Source organism: Microcebus murinus, chromosome 2 (assembly GCF_040939455.1).
Source record: "Microcebus murinus isolate Inina chromosome 2, M.murinus_Inina_mat1.0, whole genome shotgun sequence".
NCBI classification, from domain to species: domain Eukaryota; kingdom Metazoa; phylum Chordata; class Mammalia; order Primates; family Cheirogaleidae; genus Microcebus; species Microcebus murinus.
In genome coordinates this window covers 61,004,040-61,021,213 of record NC_134105.1, presented here as the reverse complement: position 1 = coordinate 61,021,213, position 17,174 = coordinate 61,004,040, and the positions used below count along the sequence as shown (strand labels likewise).

The following is a 17,174-nucleotide window of genomic DNA, read 5'->3' as shown; positions in this document are numbered from 1 at the left end:
GGTTTCTAACTCCTGACCTTGAGCGATCCTCCTGCCTCAGCCTCCCAGAGTGCTAGGATTACAGGTGTGAGCCACCTTGCCTGGCCGGATTATTGGTTTTTAATAAATAATTTTCTAGGGGTTCAAGTAAACAGTACTAGAAGTGAGGAAGTGGACCCTTTTCCAGCTTCAAGAAATGGAGAAGTGATGCTCGTTGGTTAGTTCACTAGCTACATATTTTTACCTACTTTTAATGTAGAGAAACTGTACAGGGAAGGAAAAGTACATTACACAGTGAAGGAAACAGAATCATACCACTCATGCTCAGTGCAGCCTATGCTTCTAGTGGGAAGGGTTTAATTTACATTGTAATAAGGTAAATTAACATATTAATTTAAAAAGAAAAGAAAAGGAATTGAGGAAAATACTCTGTTGCTTTTATCAAATGACTGTCATTTTTATATGCCCGTCTTAATAAACTTGTCATCAGTCAAACCTAGGGATCTACCAAAAACAGTACTAGAAATACCAGTGGACAAAGAAGAAAATAAAGCCCCAGGGGATCTCTTTTTATATAGATGCAGAAATTGACTGTTTAGATATTAATTGACTGTTAGATATTAGACATATTAAACATAGTTCCCTTCAGCTACATGCAATATACTTGGCAATATAGTTAGAGACTGACTTGCAACTGATCGAAATAGTATAACCAGGAGTTATTTAATCTGTCATCTAAATTGACCTGAAATCACCTTAATGTGCTTCCTGTTAAGAGTTGGGATTATCATTCACTTTAAAATTTATTATTCACAGTGAAACTGGTATACATAGACCAGAAAAGTTATTTTTTACATTAAAGGAATCAATATCTTTAGTTACACATTTTTAACATTGAGGATTAACTTTCATTTCATTGCACTAATCATGTTTAGTGTGTAATTTGTGTATTATTATTTTAATTTTCTCAGATTATAATTTCTGATCATTTTTAGACAAGCACAGATTTTTCTTTTAAAGATTATTTATTTTACTTTAATCTACACTCAGATATATTTATCAGTGTCTAATGTATTTAATTGTTTGATTTTGTTTGTCCTTTTTTTTTTTTTTTTTTTTTTTTTGGGATAGAGTCTCACTTTGTTGCCCAGGCTAGAGTGAGTGCCGTGGCATCAGCCTAGCTCACAGCAACCTTAATCTCCTGGGCTCAAGCGATCCTACTGCCTCAGCCTCCCGAGTAGCTGGGACTACAGGCCTGTGCCACCATGCCCGGCTAATTTTTTCTATATATATTAGTTGGCCAATTAATTTCTTTCTATTTATAGTAGAGAGGGGGGTCTCGTTCTTGCTCAGGTTGGTTTCGAACTCCTGACCTTGAGCAATCTGCCCGCCTCGGCTCCCAGAGTGCTAGGATTTCAGGTGTGAGCCACCAGGCTGGTCTTGTTTGTCTTTTTTTTTTTTTACTAGTTCTATAGCCAAGGTTAATACCTTGTGAAAACAGAATAGTATCCATGTTACCTAATTTTGATTAATTAAGGGGTTTCTAGTTTAAAATGTGCCAATAGACATTTTAATCTTGTGAAATAATTAAACATGTACACTTTTAAGTAGTGTTATTCAGTCTGTAACATTGCTAGAGAGAGATGTAATAATTATAAGTGGATAAATTAGGCACTAATTAAAATTTTCCTCCTGCTAAATAGCTCTATCTACTATAACTAAAATTATTAAGGCCCATGATAGAGTAGTAGATTTAATTGATATTTGAACAATTAATTTTTAGAGCTGTCACACTTCTTATTTTACTACTTCTACATCTTAGTTGGCTGTTTTGGCCAAAAATAAAGTAAAATAATAATTGTTATAGACCATAAACCTTAACCTGCTGTCTTCATCTAGTATAGAAGTAGAAAAGATCTGTTTCAGAGCATTGTCATTGACTAAACCACAGAGGCCTTTATGCATGGGAAAGATCATTATAAGTGGAGTATGGGAAAAATAATTATAATATTTGTTTTTTTTTGTACAATTTTCAACATTTTTATGTTGATTATCATGTCTAAAAGGGACTACTTCTGTTAAAAATACTTTGTCAAACTTTACATAATTTAGTAAAAGAATTTAAAAGAATTTAGTTCATGATCTTTGATATAAGCAAATAGTGTTCCAAAAAAAAATGAATTTGACTAAAATTAACTTTTTTTCTCCTAAGAATGATTTCATTTAAGCACAGTGGGAGAGGCTTAATGATTTGTTCTTCAGACTATCTCAAAAGAGAAGATGCCAGTTTTCAGACTTTAACACTGGAAAGCATGTGATTATTCTCTTGGGAGACCACATTAAAGAAGTTATAGAAATTCTCCATAAAAACAAGGAGTTGGAATTTACCTTTTGTTTAAACAGCAAAGTAACAAAAGGTCATTATAGTACTTAAAAATTTTTTTAAAAATTACTTACCCATTTAGGAATAGTTGGACAATTGAAAACAAATATTATTCATTATTGTTATGTTGGTGATTTTTCTTTTGATACTCCATAAGATTGATATAGTTTTAATATACCTTTTGGATTTTCACTTGGTACATATTCCCTAGAATTCAAGGTTAATCGTTGTTTTTCTTTCAGTACTTTAAAGATGCCTTTGCATTGTCTCTGGCCTCCATGGTTTCTGACCAGCCCATCATCAATCAGTCTTTCTTTTGTTCCTCTGTAGCAGGAGTCTATAAACTTTTTCTTTAAGGGGCAAATAGTAAATACTGTAGGGTATAGACCACATGGTCTTTGTTGCAGCTACTCAACTTTTGGAAGTAGTATGAAAGCAGCAATAGCCAATATGTAAATGAATGAGCATGCCTGTGTTTCATTGAAACTTTATTTATAAAATCAGGTGGCCAGTACATGTCCTGTAGTTTACAGATCTCTGTTTTTGTGACTGCTTTTAAGATATTCTTTATCATTGTTTGTCAGTGTTTTGATTACAATGTCCCTGTGTGTGGTTTTCTGTGTTTCTTCTGCTTGGTATTGAGCTTTGTAGATCTGGTGGTTTAGAGTTGTCATGAAATTTGGAAAAATTTTAGCTGTTATTTGTTTTAGATGTTTTTTTCCCTCATCACTTGGGACTCCGATTGCACAAATGTTATCCCGCTTGATGTGGTGCTGTAGCTCACTTAGACTCTGTTTATTCTTTCTCTGCCTTTTTTTTTTTTTGCCTGTGCTTCATTTTGAGTAAATTCTATTGCTATTTTATTAGTTCTCTGATATTTCTTTTGTAGTGTCCCATCTGTTGCTAATTCCATTCAATGTATTTTTCATTTCTTATATTTATTTATTTATTGAGATCTTATATGGATCTTACTTATATTCTATATGCTCTCCTTATATGTTCATGTTTGTTTTTTTTTACATTCAATTTAAAATATCTGCTTTCAGATCTCTGTCTACTAAATCTGTCATCTCTTTCATTTATGGGTCTGTTTCTATTAATAGCTTTTTCTCCTGGCTATGTCATTTTTTTTTTCCTTCTTTGCATGCCTTGTTTTTTTGTATTTTTATTTTTATTATTGTTAGCGGCTAGATTTTGGATTTTTATTTTATTTATATAGTGAGTGATAAATTTTGTTTTAGGATCAGTTTGATCTATTCAAGGATTGCATTTAAGTTGTTTTAGGCAGATCCATAGTAGTCTTTTTTTTTTTGTTTTTTTGAGATAGCACCACTATCTCTGATTTATTTTGATTTAGCTTCACTATAAGTTGTGACCTGATTCTCTGTATAGTATAAGCTCTGTCCACTTCTGTAAGTACGAATATGAACTATCCCCATCCCTGAATGAGCACTGGGAATTGTTTGGCCTTTTTATGTTTGGCTTTGTTTTTTTCTTCTATTAGCTATAGTAAGTTTCTTGTTATGCATGCACATATTAGAACTCTGCCAAAAATTCAAGAAGACCTCTCTGCAGATCTCTGGAGCACCTTTATGTTTCTTTTTTTGTGTAGCTCCCTCTTCTCCAGTAGTCTACCCTGCAAATTGTAACCATCTAAACCTTCCTGAATTCTAATTTGTGTCTCTTCAACTCAGCAAGACTGCCAGGCCCTGTTTGAATCTCCCTCCTTGTGCTACAGCTTGGAAACTGGCTACAGGCAATAAGCTTGGGGCAATTTAAAGGACTCATCTTACTTGTCTGAAACTCCCTTACTGTTCGTTTCATTTTCTAATTGTTCAGGATGAGCAGATAATTCCTGTAGTGTTTACTTTTTCATGGGTGGAAGCATAACTGAACAGATGCAGATAGACTCTATTGCTAAATGAAACTTCATTACTATTTGAGAGAGCTATGGGTTATTTTTCATAGTTAAGAGCTAAATAATAGATTTATTTATTTCAAACTTCAAATTGTTTGTGCATTTTTAAAATTATGATTTCTCACTATGGATTCCTAAAATAGATTATGTCGATAACTGTAATTCTTACTGTTTCCAAGAACATAAACTAATAAATTAGCATTTAATATACAATATTTGTATTTGAATGTTTTATATTTCTTTTTTGGAAAGGAAAATAATATATGACTAAGACAAATTGATTACCATATTGTATTGAAAACTTGTGAGAGCTTGATCAGGTTCAGCAATAGGTATCACAAACAGATCAAAATGTAGTAGAATTACACTCATAACTTAATCAGTATGTGAAGTCTAACCAAGTATCACTGGTGCCCAGATAAGAAGAAATTATTTCTTACTACGTTATAAGAACAGACTTCACTTGGAGGTGACATTTGAGCTAGTTCTTAGAGAATAAATAGGTATGAAATAGTATGACAAATTAGACTATTTCATTCTCTTTATTTCTGTTTTTTTAAACATAAAGTTAATATCATAACTTCAGGGGTTATTCCACTGAAGGAATAGGTATCAGATGTAATAAATAGCTTTATGTATTGTTAATATATTGTTTATTTATCCAAGCTTGTCAAGTTTGTGAATTAGTTTTCTACTGCTGTATAACAAACAAACTTTGTGATTTAAAACCATTATTATCTCACACTTTCTATGTGTCAGGATTCCAGGCATGGCATAGCTGGTCATCTGCTCAGGGTCTTACATAAGGCTTTAATCAAGGTGTCAACCAGGACTGCAGTCTTATCTAAGGCTCAGGGTTTTCTTCCAAGCTTACTAATTCTCAGAATTCAGTTCTTTGTCATTATAGGACTCAGGCCCTCAACTTTTAGGGACTGTCTGCCATTCTTTTTTGTGGTCCACTCCACAATGTGGCTCTTTGATTCTTTAAGACCAACAGGAGAGCATCTTAACTGCTTCTAATATATTTATCTGTCTGATTTCTGTCTCTCATATCTAGGCCTTCTTTTAAAGAGCTCACCTGATTAGGTTACACCTTCCTTCCTACCTTGGCACTCCCTCCTGCCCCATAATCTCTTTTTTGAAAAACTGAAAGTCAACTGATTAGGGACCTTAATTATATCCTCAGAATCCCTTTATCTGTGCCATATGATGCAGCCTAATCACAGGAGTGATATCCCATCATATTCACAGGTCTTATCCACACTCAAGGGATAAATATTATGTAGGGCATATACACCAGGGCGAGAGAATCTTAGAATTTAGATTCTAAGGGGCTATCTTAGAATTCTGCCTACCACAGTTTGACTTATATGGTAATATAATTTGTAGAATGCAAATTATACTTTACATAAAGAATTTAGATAGACTGGAAATACTAATAAGCTACCACTGATTAAATAGTTGAAAACAGCTATTTTCTAAAGTAATTATTACTATAACCGTAGTATATTGTTTTTACTTTTTTTATTTCCTTAAAATATAGTTTAACTGAACTGATATGGTCATTATACATTAAGAAACCTTGGGAATTTTCCATTTGCTTCCCAATAAATATGTGTAATTTTGAAAATCCTGAGTTTCCTCTTTTTACATAATTTTAATACTTAGATCTGTGCTCTATTAACTATTTTGAAGTGATATGGTAATGTTCTCTTAGCAACATGAAAGGGGAAACTGAATGCTGTTCACAATTGGAAGTGCAATGTTGCTTAGCTACCTATCTTTTTAATTTTAAATACTAGGCATTTCAATAATAGGGTGGCCCTTAAGCCTTTATGTATTTGCTCATAACACATTGCAGTGTTTTATGAATGCTTTCACCTCTGTATTTTAACTGTTATTGTGAAAGTTTAAGAAAAAAAGAGGAGTGTATTTAATAGCAGTCAGTAGAATACCTTAACTACATAAAATCAGTCATTTTTTAAAGAAGCTCTAATGGACACAAATGAAATTACAAGATGTGCTTTAGTATGAACTTACCTCAAATGCAGCTCTAGTACAAAATGTAATAATTATACCAATCTGTCACTTGATCTTGATTGTACATAAAATTATTATAGAATGTCTAAAATGTTATGTATAGTTATTTTAAAAACAGTAATGTTGTTATATGGCAGCAATATCATTAAACACATACTGAAAAAGCACTTTATTATATTGCTGTCATGCTATTCATATTACTTTTTCTTAAAAGGATATCAAGTGCTAAACAGTATTATTGCAGTGCTTCTCCTGATTTGGAAAAGAATATATGAAGATTCTTCTAGGTAGACTCTTTCAATACAAGTTTTTTCCTGTGTACTCTCCTTCCCCCCAAAAATAACTAAAGTAATAATACACATTGTAGAAAACATTTTCAAAAGTATAGATAAGTATAGAGAAGAGATTTAAAACCACTATAATCCTGCTTCCCCCAGAGAAGTACTACTAAGACTTTAGTATATTTCCCTCCTTTGAATATTTTTATAGAAAAAGATCATATTTCATATTCAATTTGTATCTTGCTTTCCTTTTCTTATTATTGTAGTGTAAGCATCTTTCTAAATCATTAAAATTGTCTGAAAACATTTTTGTTGACTAATATGTGGATATTCAATATTTCCTGTGTTATGTTTATATAGATTGTTTCTCATTTTTTATTATAGATAACACTGAGAAGAAAATCTTTGTGCAAAACCTTTGCTAGCATTTCTGAGTTCCTTAATAGGGATTCTAGAAGTGTTACAGGTCCTAGGAATGAGATGAACATTAAAGGCCTCTGAACATGTTAGTGGATTACATCCCCAAGAAGTTGACCATCCTTATTAACATGTACTAATTTAATTTTAAAAAGAGGAAGAAATAGTTAATAGTTTTTGTGATTAAGAAGAATGAATTTTTAAAGTGCTAGCCATTTGTAATTTGTGATGTTTTTCATTTCTATGTCCCATTTATTGATAAACCTTTGTATTTTATTGATTTTTAGGAGACCATGTACTGCATTCATCCCCTTTTCTGTCATATTTTTCCATTTATTTGCCTTTTAATTTGATTTATATACCTTGTGAAATAGAGATCTTTCAAAAAATTCATTTTAAAATCTCTCTACCTTTTTGTTTTCATTCATTGCTTTTAGGCTTTAAAATCCCTTTACTGTGCAGATTCTCCTACATTTTCTCTCTCTTTTGTTTTTCTTTCTGTTTTTAAATTTATTCTAAACCATGTAAAGTGTATTTTAGTTTTAGTGTTGGGTTAGGAACAAAACTAATTTTGTTTTCAAATCTAATCCATTGTTAGAGCACCAGTAAGAATAATATTTCCTTGCCCATTGATTTGTCATGGCTCTTTTATCATATACTAAATTCTGAGATACTGGGCTGATTGCCTATTTTTTATTCTGTTTTATTCATCTTTCTAATCTTTTATCAGAACCACATTATTGTTTAGCATTTTCATATCTTTTTTTTATATTATTGATTGTTTACTTCTCCCTTTAGAGTAATATAAATTATTTACCTTACCTTTCATGTTATGGGTAATTATAGTTACTTTATGTTTTTTATTGCTGTTGTGAATGAAATTTTTTTCTATTTTCTGACTCATTTTATTGAAATATGTGAAGGATATTGATTTTTTAAAAAATATATACCTGAAATCTGAGCACTTTATTCTCAATAATTAGAAGACTTGATTTTGTAGAATTTGTTGATATCTAATCATAATATCTATGAATAAATGAAAATTTACTTTTCCTTCCTAAAACTTATGTCTGGATTAGCCAGAAATTCCAGAATAATATTAACTAATAATGTTAATAGTGGATATTCTTGTCACAGGAAAGCTAAAATCATGGTTAAGGGAAAACTATGGTCAACTTTCCTTTAAAACTAAAATCATAGTTGAAAACAAATCATCCTTGATTATCCTGGGTTAGATTAACTGCTTTGCAAATTTACCTTAGATATGGTGTATAAAGATCTTGGGCAATGTTCTTTCTCCAGCATGGTGACAATGTCTAATGACTATTAAATGGTAACTTCAAAAGGAAAGGAACCAAACTTCAGATTTAGACTTCAATTGGGAGGAGGAAAACTAGAGGGAAGCTAGATGAGTTAGTCTCTAGGAGGTTCTCCCACTTCATTTTCTTGAGAGCAATTTCTGGCATGATGCTGGTGGGTTCTCTCTGTTTCTAGGAAGACTATAAGGGAGAGCTAGAGGTGAGCAGGGCTGTGCCTCTCTTAAAGTAGGAGAGTGACAACATTTATGGAATTTACTTCTAGAAGATAGCAGAGCAGGTATTTTGTTTAGATGGCCTTATCAGAGTCCAGTGGTAAACACTGTTCAAGTGAGACAGGTGGCTGTGGAAGTCTACTTTGTGGAATTTAGCTCAGACTTCTCGGATAACAGGGCTAGATTTCTCATTCTAGGAGGGTCAGAGGGGATTATCTTGATGGACCTTCTCTACCCCAGCAAAGTTCATGGTGGACAAGAGATTGTTTCGCTGCCCTTCATGCTGTTCTGACTTATGCCATTGTTGCAGAAACCTGAAGTTACATGTATATAGATGGGACCTTTTTCTGTTTTCTTACGATGATAAAGGATCAGGGTTTTTCCTTTAAATTGTCACATCTGTGGATATATTCCATAACTTTTGATGCATAATGAACCACTCCAGGACTTAGTGACTTTATTAAAACATCAATCATTAATTTAGCTCATAATTCTGTAGGTTGGCAGTTTAGGCCGAGTTTAGCTAGGCAGTTCTTCTGTTCTTAGCTAGGCTCCCTCATGAGTCTGTGGTCAACTCTGGATTACTTAGGTAGTTTTACCTCTGGGAGCTGTTTAGTTATTGGCTGATGGTACCTTAGCTCTTCTCTAGTTAATGTTTCTTTCTCCAGAAGTTTAGACTTTTTCTCATGTTGATGGCAGAAGCAAGCAAAGCCTCTTGAGGCTATAATCAGACCTGGGACACTATTATTTGTGTTGCCTTCTGTTGGCCAAAAGAAGTCACAAGACCAGCTGATTCTAGGGTAGGGACATAGATTCTACCTCTTGATGAGAGCTGCTATAAAGTCACATTGCAAAGAGTATGGACACAGGGAAGTATGAAGAATTTGGGCCATGTTTGCCAGCAGTCTAACATAATTGGTTAAAGGATGGACTCAAAGATGTGCTTAGAACACTGTTCCTCGTCAATGTGGATTTTAATTTGCTATTATAAAATTGTGTCATCCAGCTCCCTTTTTATCTCAGCCTGTTGTCTTTGTATTTTTTAATTCTTTTTACAGCATTCTTTCATTTTTGGTTACTTATATATCTTTATTCAAATCTATGCCAAATAAAAATTTTCTAAAATAATCTTTTGGCTTTTTATTAAATTTTACTCAGAGATATCTTATCTGAATTTTCAAGATGTAATTTCTTTCTCATGTGTGAGAGTGTTTCTCCTCATAGAGCCCTCAGTGGTTTTTCTTTTTTCTTGGGACATTTTTGGTATTTGCCAACAGAGTGTGGGGTTCTTTTCACTATCCACTCAAGTTTAAATGCCTTCTCAAGTATGTATCTGAGGAATAGGTTGTAATATGGTCCCATGAGTGGCAAACATTCATAAATGTGGCTTTGCTGAACTAAACTAGGATTATCTGCTACCATGCCACTTACATCTGGTTTTGGGGCACTTTAAAAAGGTGAAATATATGGAAAAAACATATTTCTTTAACATGCTCTACTAACAGGATTTTTCCTTTATTTTCCCTTCTCTGCATAGCTTTTCATGTGATACTGAAACTTTTAGGATACAGTGAACCATTTTCAGTGCCCCTCTGTCATGTTCTTTACTGGGAATTGTATTTAAAGTGGTAGGCCACTGGGGAGTTGGGAATGAGTTACACAACTCTGGCTGCCTTAAAGCTATCCTTCCACTACATAAGCACTGTATCTCTTAAACAGCAGTCAGGAAAAGGGAGCAAGCTAAAGTCCCTTTCTCAACTGACAGAATTATTGTGTTTCACAGAGCAGAACTATCCTTTTCATAGTGTGTACCAATCAGAAAACTGGGATCACCATTCATTTGTTTCTAGTCCTGGTTTTCTGGGACTTTCAGATGGTGAAACTATCTGAAGTTTCTCATCAGAGGTTAACTTAATTTTGGTAGGCTGTGCTGTTGTCTTTTTCTGTGCCTTTGTATGGATTGTGGTGAGAAGGCGGGACAGGCTGGACTGGGGGATTCTATTTAGATGCCATCTTAAGCTGAGTCCAAAATACATTTAATTAATAATGCATTTTCCATTTTTTGTTAACCAAAAAGCTGTCATGAATATACAATAAAAAACATAGTAACTGCAAACAGCAGTTTTGAGAGGCTAAGATTTACTGCTTCTGCTAGCTTGTGCAGTGTTATAATGTGAATAAATACACTATTCCATTATAATTTTGGCAGGTGAAAATTCTACCACTGAACCACCAATCCTGGACAACTATTCCATTATAATTTTAGAGTAATTACATATATTTCTTAGTCCTCTGTGTTAGTCTGTTTGCATTGCAGTAAAGAAAATACTTGAGGCTGGGTAATTTATAAAGAAAGGCTGTATGGGAAGCATCACACCAACATCTACTTCTGGTGAGGGCATCAGGCAGCTTCCAATCAAGGCGGAAGGCAAAGGAGGAACAGGAGTGTCACATGGTGAGAGAGGGAGCGAGAGAGAAAGGAAGGGTGTGACATTCTTTTAAACAACCAGCTGTCACATGAACTAACAGTGTGAACCCAATCGTTACCACAGGGAGGGCACCAGGCCACTCATAAAGGATCTGCTCCCATGACCCAAACACCCCCCACCAGGCCCTACATACAACATTGAGGATCAGTTTCAACATGAGATTTAGAGGGAACTCTATCATCCTCTGTTATGAATTCTAAAGTTTGCTGTTGGGGAACCACAGCTCTAGCACTTTGCTTTTTTCTCTGGTCGTCTCCTGGCCATCTGTGGTCTAAATGTGGGACATATGCCCGTCAAGGAGGGTGAAGGACCGAAAGGAGTACCTCCAGAATTCTCCAAGCCAGCCTTTGGAATAATAGGCCAAAATAGCTTCCAGGGCTAATTGTCAGATCTTTGGAGAAACAGTAGTTACTTCCAAAGATGCTGTTTTTTCCTTAGTTGCCTTATCTCTCTGGTAACTGTTTCTGGCAGTAAGTTTGAGATCCAATGGTAAAATTACAAATTCAGGGATTCCATCTCATTGGAAAGTATCTAGAGTTTCTATAGCTGCAGAAATAAGGTTTGCTATTAATTATGTGATTTATTCTATAATCTCTGATGAATGATAGATCTTAAGCAATGTTCACGATTTTTTAAAAAATGACTTGGTATAAACATCTCCCGAACTTTATTAGTACCATAGTTCATGAATTTAGTTTATGGAACAATTGTCTATAGCCTGTTCTCCTCAGATATGAGTTTACATTAGTGCCAGATTTTGACAACATTTATTTAACTTTTCTACAGTAGTAACCTAAGCGTGTGTTTTCAAATGCCACATAAATCAGAGACTCCTATAGTTGTTAGGGATAATCAGAATCTTATCTCCCTAACTAGGTTAGTGCTCTTAAACTGAGCTCTCCTGTAACATGTACAGGCTGTTGTATAAAGGTGTGCTTCCACTAAGAATGAATGATGGTAATCCTTTCTAAGTACTAGAAAAATAATTTCTGGTCTTAAGCTTTTTCAGTCATTTTTTGTGAATTACCAATTGTTTCACTAGTGGATAATAAAATAGACAAAAAACTAGTGGACAAAAACATGACTGAGCAGGAGTCAGTCATGTTTAGTTGGACAAAGTAGACAAAAACACTAAGTGGACAAAAAAGCTAAGTATAAAGTGGATAAAAACATGACTGAGCAGGAGTCAGTCATGTTTAGTTCACTCATTTATTTTTTCATTGACACAGGCTTGTGATATTTATATTACCTATTTTTAGTATAACTATGCTTTATATTATTCTGGATTTTCTACTGGAATTAAAGATTTGTCACAGTGTTGTACAAAAAGCACAGCGACTTCCAAAAGCTCTGCTATTTGACATGGTTTGAGAACCATTGAACTTATCTTGTAAAATACTAGGGGACAAGGACTTTTGTCATCATTATTATCACACATATGATCAGAAGCCATTGCAGGTTCTTGAGTGAAAAGTAACATGAGAAAAATTGGATTTGATATTTTTGGGTAAATTTTTGCAGAGTTTTCTGGAAGGAGTGGTAGAGGGCGAGAGTAGACATAGCAATGAAGATGGAATGTAACCACTTTAAACAATATTATCATTTCAGTTCATATTAAGCATTTGATTAAAAGCTCCAAAAACTCTAGTATTGTGATCTAAATTAAAATATTAAGGTGGCTTTCTGTCTTTTAGTTTGACAAGTTAATTTTGAATTGATGAAAGTTGTATGTGATGACTAAAGCAAATTTTAGCTTACAGTTTCTTTTCCATCTGGTCTACTCTAAAACATGATTCTCATATCATAACTATTTTTACAGTTTTGGCCAGTAATTCAGCAAGTAGACTCATAAAGAAGTCATTGTCACAAACGTACAATTACAGGGCCATAATGTAGCTGTTAAAATGATGACTAAATGGGGAAGACCAATCTGTTTAAATGACATCTAAATAGGGAAGACTGGTCCTTGTTGGACAAAGAAATATACAAGACACTTGGCTATGTGTTTTGGGGTGGGCAATGGAGAAAGGGAATGTAAAATGGGCTCAGATGGACTTTGACCCCAGGAAGTATGCAGGGGAATAAATGAAAAAGATAACTATAATAGTAGATAGGAGTAACAGTAGAAGGAGTTATAGATTAGGTACTGTGAGAATTCAAAGAAAATATATCAGTTGAGAGAATCTGGATGAGTTGGCATTCAAGTAACTGAGTTTTGTACAGGCATGACACATAGGGTGAGGAACATTCTATCTCAAGGGAGAAACATGACCAAAGGCACTGGCCCCCAAACAAGTGTTTGTTGAATATCTGAATGAATGGAGTTGGATAGCATTTGTTCTTCCACTGATTTATTCTGTATGGCCTGTGAGTGCTTCTGCTTCCTATTTGCCAGGCACTGTGACAGGTCATTGCTGGGAGTATAACAAAATAGATCTACGGCCTGATAGGAGAGACAGATGAAACTGACTAATAAATATATAAATTCAAAGCAAGAAGGACTATTAGGCTACTGAATGATTTGGATGAGGATAAATGTTTGGATTGGGTAGTCAGGGGAGGACCCTTTGAGGAAACAAGATGTGAGCTGAAACTGATCTTTCTTATGAGCCAGTTAGTTTACTCTTGGGGTATTTACCATGTTTGAAGTCTTTATCATGGTTGCTATTCCAACACATTTTATTTGGCTAAATTACTCCCCCTTAAAACACAGTGAGATGTCTCTTGTCCATCATATTTGCTTTATCCATTGCTGAATTAGTTGCCTATTGTTAAATTTACCGTGTTATCCTTGTTTTGCAGAAACCGAAGCCGAAAGATTGGCATCCTCCTGGGGGCTTTATTCTGGGATTGTGGGCACTCATTATCATGGTTTTCTTCAAAACTTACGGAATCAAGCATATGAAGTTCATTTTTTAGACTTGATGTATGAAGAAGAATGCATGGAAGACTACAGCCTTGGATAAAAATTTATGTTATTATATGTTTTAAACATGCATTGCTCTATGTGAATTGGAAAAAAAGTATAAGGAGGTTAAATTTGAACAAACTATTGATTTTATAACTTAAAAATAATTATTAATATAATTAATTAATGGCACTAAATATATTTCAGGTTTTCATTTTGTATGTTATAAAACAAGTAGTACAATGAGATCAGAATATACTGCTTGATTCATTTTTGAAATCACAGTTTTGTCTTATCTCCTTTTCATTTGGAAAAGAAAAAATTCTGAAGACATTAAATTCTCACTAACAGAGGTAACTTCTGTTAATGATTTTCTATATGTCCTCCCAATCTTTTTATCTATACACATATTTTTCCCCAAACTAGGCATCATAATATTAGATTATTAAATATGAAATGTCCAATTTCCCTAAGTACTAAGTTCGACAGTTGATATCTCTGACATTTTACTTTGACACTTCTTGTTTTATTTTTATTGTGAATGTACATACTTAGTCTTGTAAATGCGTGTTTTGGCTTGAGATTGATTATCTTTCAAAATTTTTTAGTGAAATTTTAGCAATTTTTGTGGAACCATGGATAAATCAAAAATTTGTGTTATTTTCAAATATGAGTTCTGTTGTAGATAGAACCAGTGCAGTGCAGACAGCTCAAAATATCAACGAAGTGTTTGAGAAGAATGTGGTTAATGAAAGCAGAAGTACGTCTATGATATGAGAAGTTCCATTCTGGTGATTTTAATCTTGAAAATGAGCCATGTGGCAACCTGAGACCAAGGTGGATAATGATGAGCTGAAAGCTGTAGTGGAAGTGAATCCATCTCAACCTACATGTGAATTAGCAGCAAACTTTGACCTTACTATTCCAGCAATATTGGACCATTTGAAACAAATTGCCAAGGTAAAGAAGCTAGATGAATGAGCTCTGCATGAATTAAATGAGCATCAAAAGAGAAGTCATCTGGAAGCTTGCCCTTCTTTGCTGTCATGACATAAAGGTGAACCATTTCTACATTGTATTGTTATGTGTGATGAAAAATGGATTCTTTTTGACAATCACAAGCATTTGGCACAATGGTTGGATAAAGATAAGTGCCGAAACACAGTCCAAAACCGAATAGTCATCAAAAAAAGCTAATGGTGTCTGTTTGGTGGTCCAGACCTGGTATTATCCACTACAACTTCATATAACCTGGTCAACTGATTACAGGGGATGTCTACTACAACCAATTGCTGTGGTCCCCAACCCCTGGGCTGCACAGTTCCAGCATCGTCTCCTGACACATTGGTGGAAAAATTGTCTTCCATAAATTCCAGGAAATGTAGGGATGGGAAGGCACACAGCAGGAGGTGAGCGGGCGGGGGTTAGGGAAGCAAGTGAGTGAGCAAAGCTTCATCTGTATTCACAGCTGCTCCTCTCCCATTGCTCACTGATATCACCACCTGAGGCCCCATGAAAAAATTGTCTTCCATGAAACCGGTCCCTGGTGCCAAAAACACTGGGGACTGCTGAATTAGACAAAATGATGGGGATGCTTGCAATTAAGCAGCCAAGATTGGTCAATAGAGATAGGCTAATCTTCTTGCAAGACAGTGCTGGACCACATGTCTCAGAAACAACACTACTGAAACTACAGAAGCTGGACTTGTAAACTCTCCGTCATCCACCATATTCACCAGACCTTGCACCAACTGACAACCACTTCTTGCAAGGAAAAATATTCAGTTCTCAACAAGCTGTGGAAAACGCCTTTCAAGATTTCATTGCCATTTGCTCTCTAGGCTTCTTTGCTGCTGGCATAAACAGGCTACCATTAAGATGGCAAAACTGCGTCCATAGTTTTTAGGCCCATACTTTGATTAATTGTACTGCTTCTTGTTTGAGATATAATAAACCACACTTTGGATTAGAAATTAGACATTTAATATTTAATGACCTAATAGAATATACCATTTTTTTAACTTCTGTTTTCATTTAACAATATGTTATCAGCCTTTTCTGTCTTTGTATATTGTGAATACATTGTGAATAACTACATAGTATCCATTGTATGAATGGATAGTAATTTATTTGACAGTTTTCTATTGCTGGACCACTTACTTTGTTTCCATAGTTTTCCTTTGGTTTATTCATTAATGGTATTAATATTTTACTGTTGGTCACTCATGAAATCCTGCAGCTTTAATTATAAGCAAAGATGAAAAATTGGTTTCTTAATCTATTGTGCTGACAGTTTTTGAGAACTTATTTGGCATCATTTATCTGGGAGATTTTAGATCTTTGGGCATTTCACATATTAACTGTTCAAGAGAAATGTACCCCATTATTTTTCATGCCTCAGCATTCTGTTATCTAGAATTGGTCATCACCTTTTCAGTTTCCACCTGAAACTGAAAGAGACAGCCAACAAGGACTTTATTTCATTTTGTTTAAGTTAAACCTTGCCCATTCTTAGTGCTAGATCTACATTTTCCCTAAGGAGAATCCCATAAAGTGTATGACCTGCTTGGAAAATTTATGTTTCTGGCCTTGCCTTCATGTCTGACTGATATATGCCATAGGGTAGAAGCCCCTTTCTGGTCTCTGATAAGACACAAGAGCTCATATCCCCATCATTGATTTTTTATCCTGGAAATAGTATTGAGATTGTGCTTTGTGATCAACCTCAAATATTGTTTTTCTTTTTAAACTCTTGCAGATGGTGGATGGTGGGAGCCTGAAAATTCAGTATTTATGTCCCAGGGGATACCATTATGTGTTTTATCTGTTTTATCTAATAACGTATACGTTTATCTTTACTCATTGCAAAAATATGTTTTATAATTTTGTTTATAATTGTAACATTAAGAGGACAATTCTTCCTTCACAATAAAACCTCCTAAAATTAATATTCCTTACGACTTGTTTTTTCTTTTTGCACTTAAAATATTATCCTTTAAAAACATACTTTCACAGGCAAAGGATTGACTGCACTATCCCCCCAGTTAAATTATATTGAAGCTTTTGCCAGCTCTGAATCTTTATTTTCATTGATCTTTTTATTAGTATACTATATAAATGAAGAAGGAAAACTTATTATATATAGAAGAATCTTTGTGTACATAAAAGGGAGAGAAAATAAACTTACATTTGAATAGTCTGATCACAGTAGCTCTGAGACACAAAAAG

General features: G+C 34.2%; 1 protein-coding gene across 1 annotated transcript in view; it reads left to right on the top strand.

Moving 5' to 3' along the window:
- PIGK (phosphatidylinositol glycan anchor biosynthesis class K) overlaps window positions 1-16,903 on the top strand; it is a 111,437-nt gene extending 94,534 nt beyond the window's left edge. The window contains exon 11 of the mRNA XM_012787798.3: window positions 13,841-16,903. Within this exon, the coding sequence (XP_012643252.1) occupies window positions 13,841-13,957 (117 nt within the window). The 3' untranslated portion in view covers window positions 13,958-16,903. The remainder of the gene's footprint in view (window positions 1-13,840) is intronic.
- The last annotated feature ends 271 nt before the right edge of the window (window positions 16,904-17,174 follow it).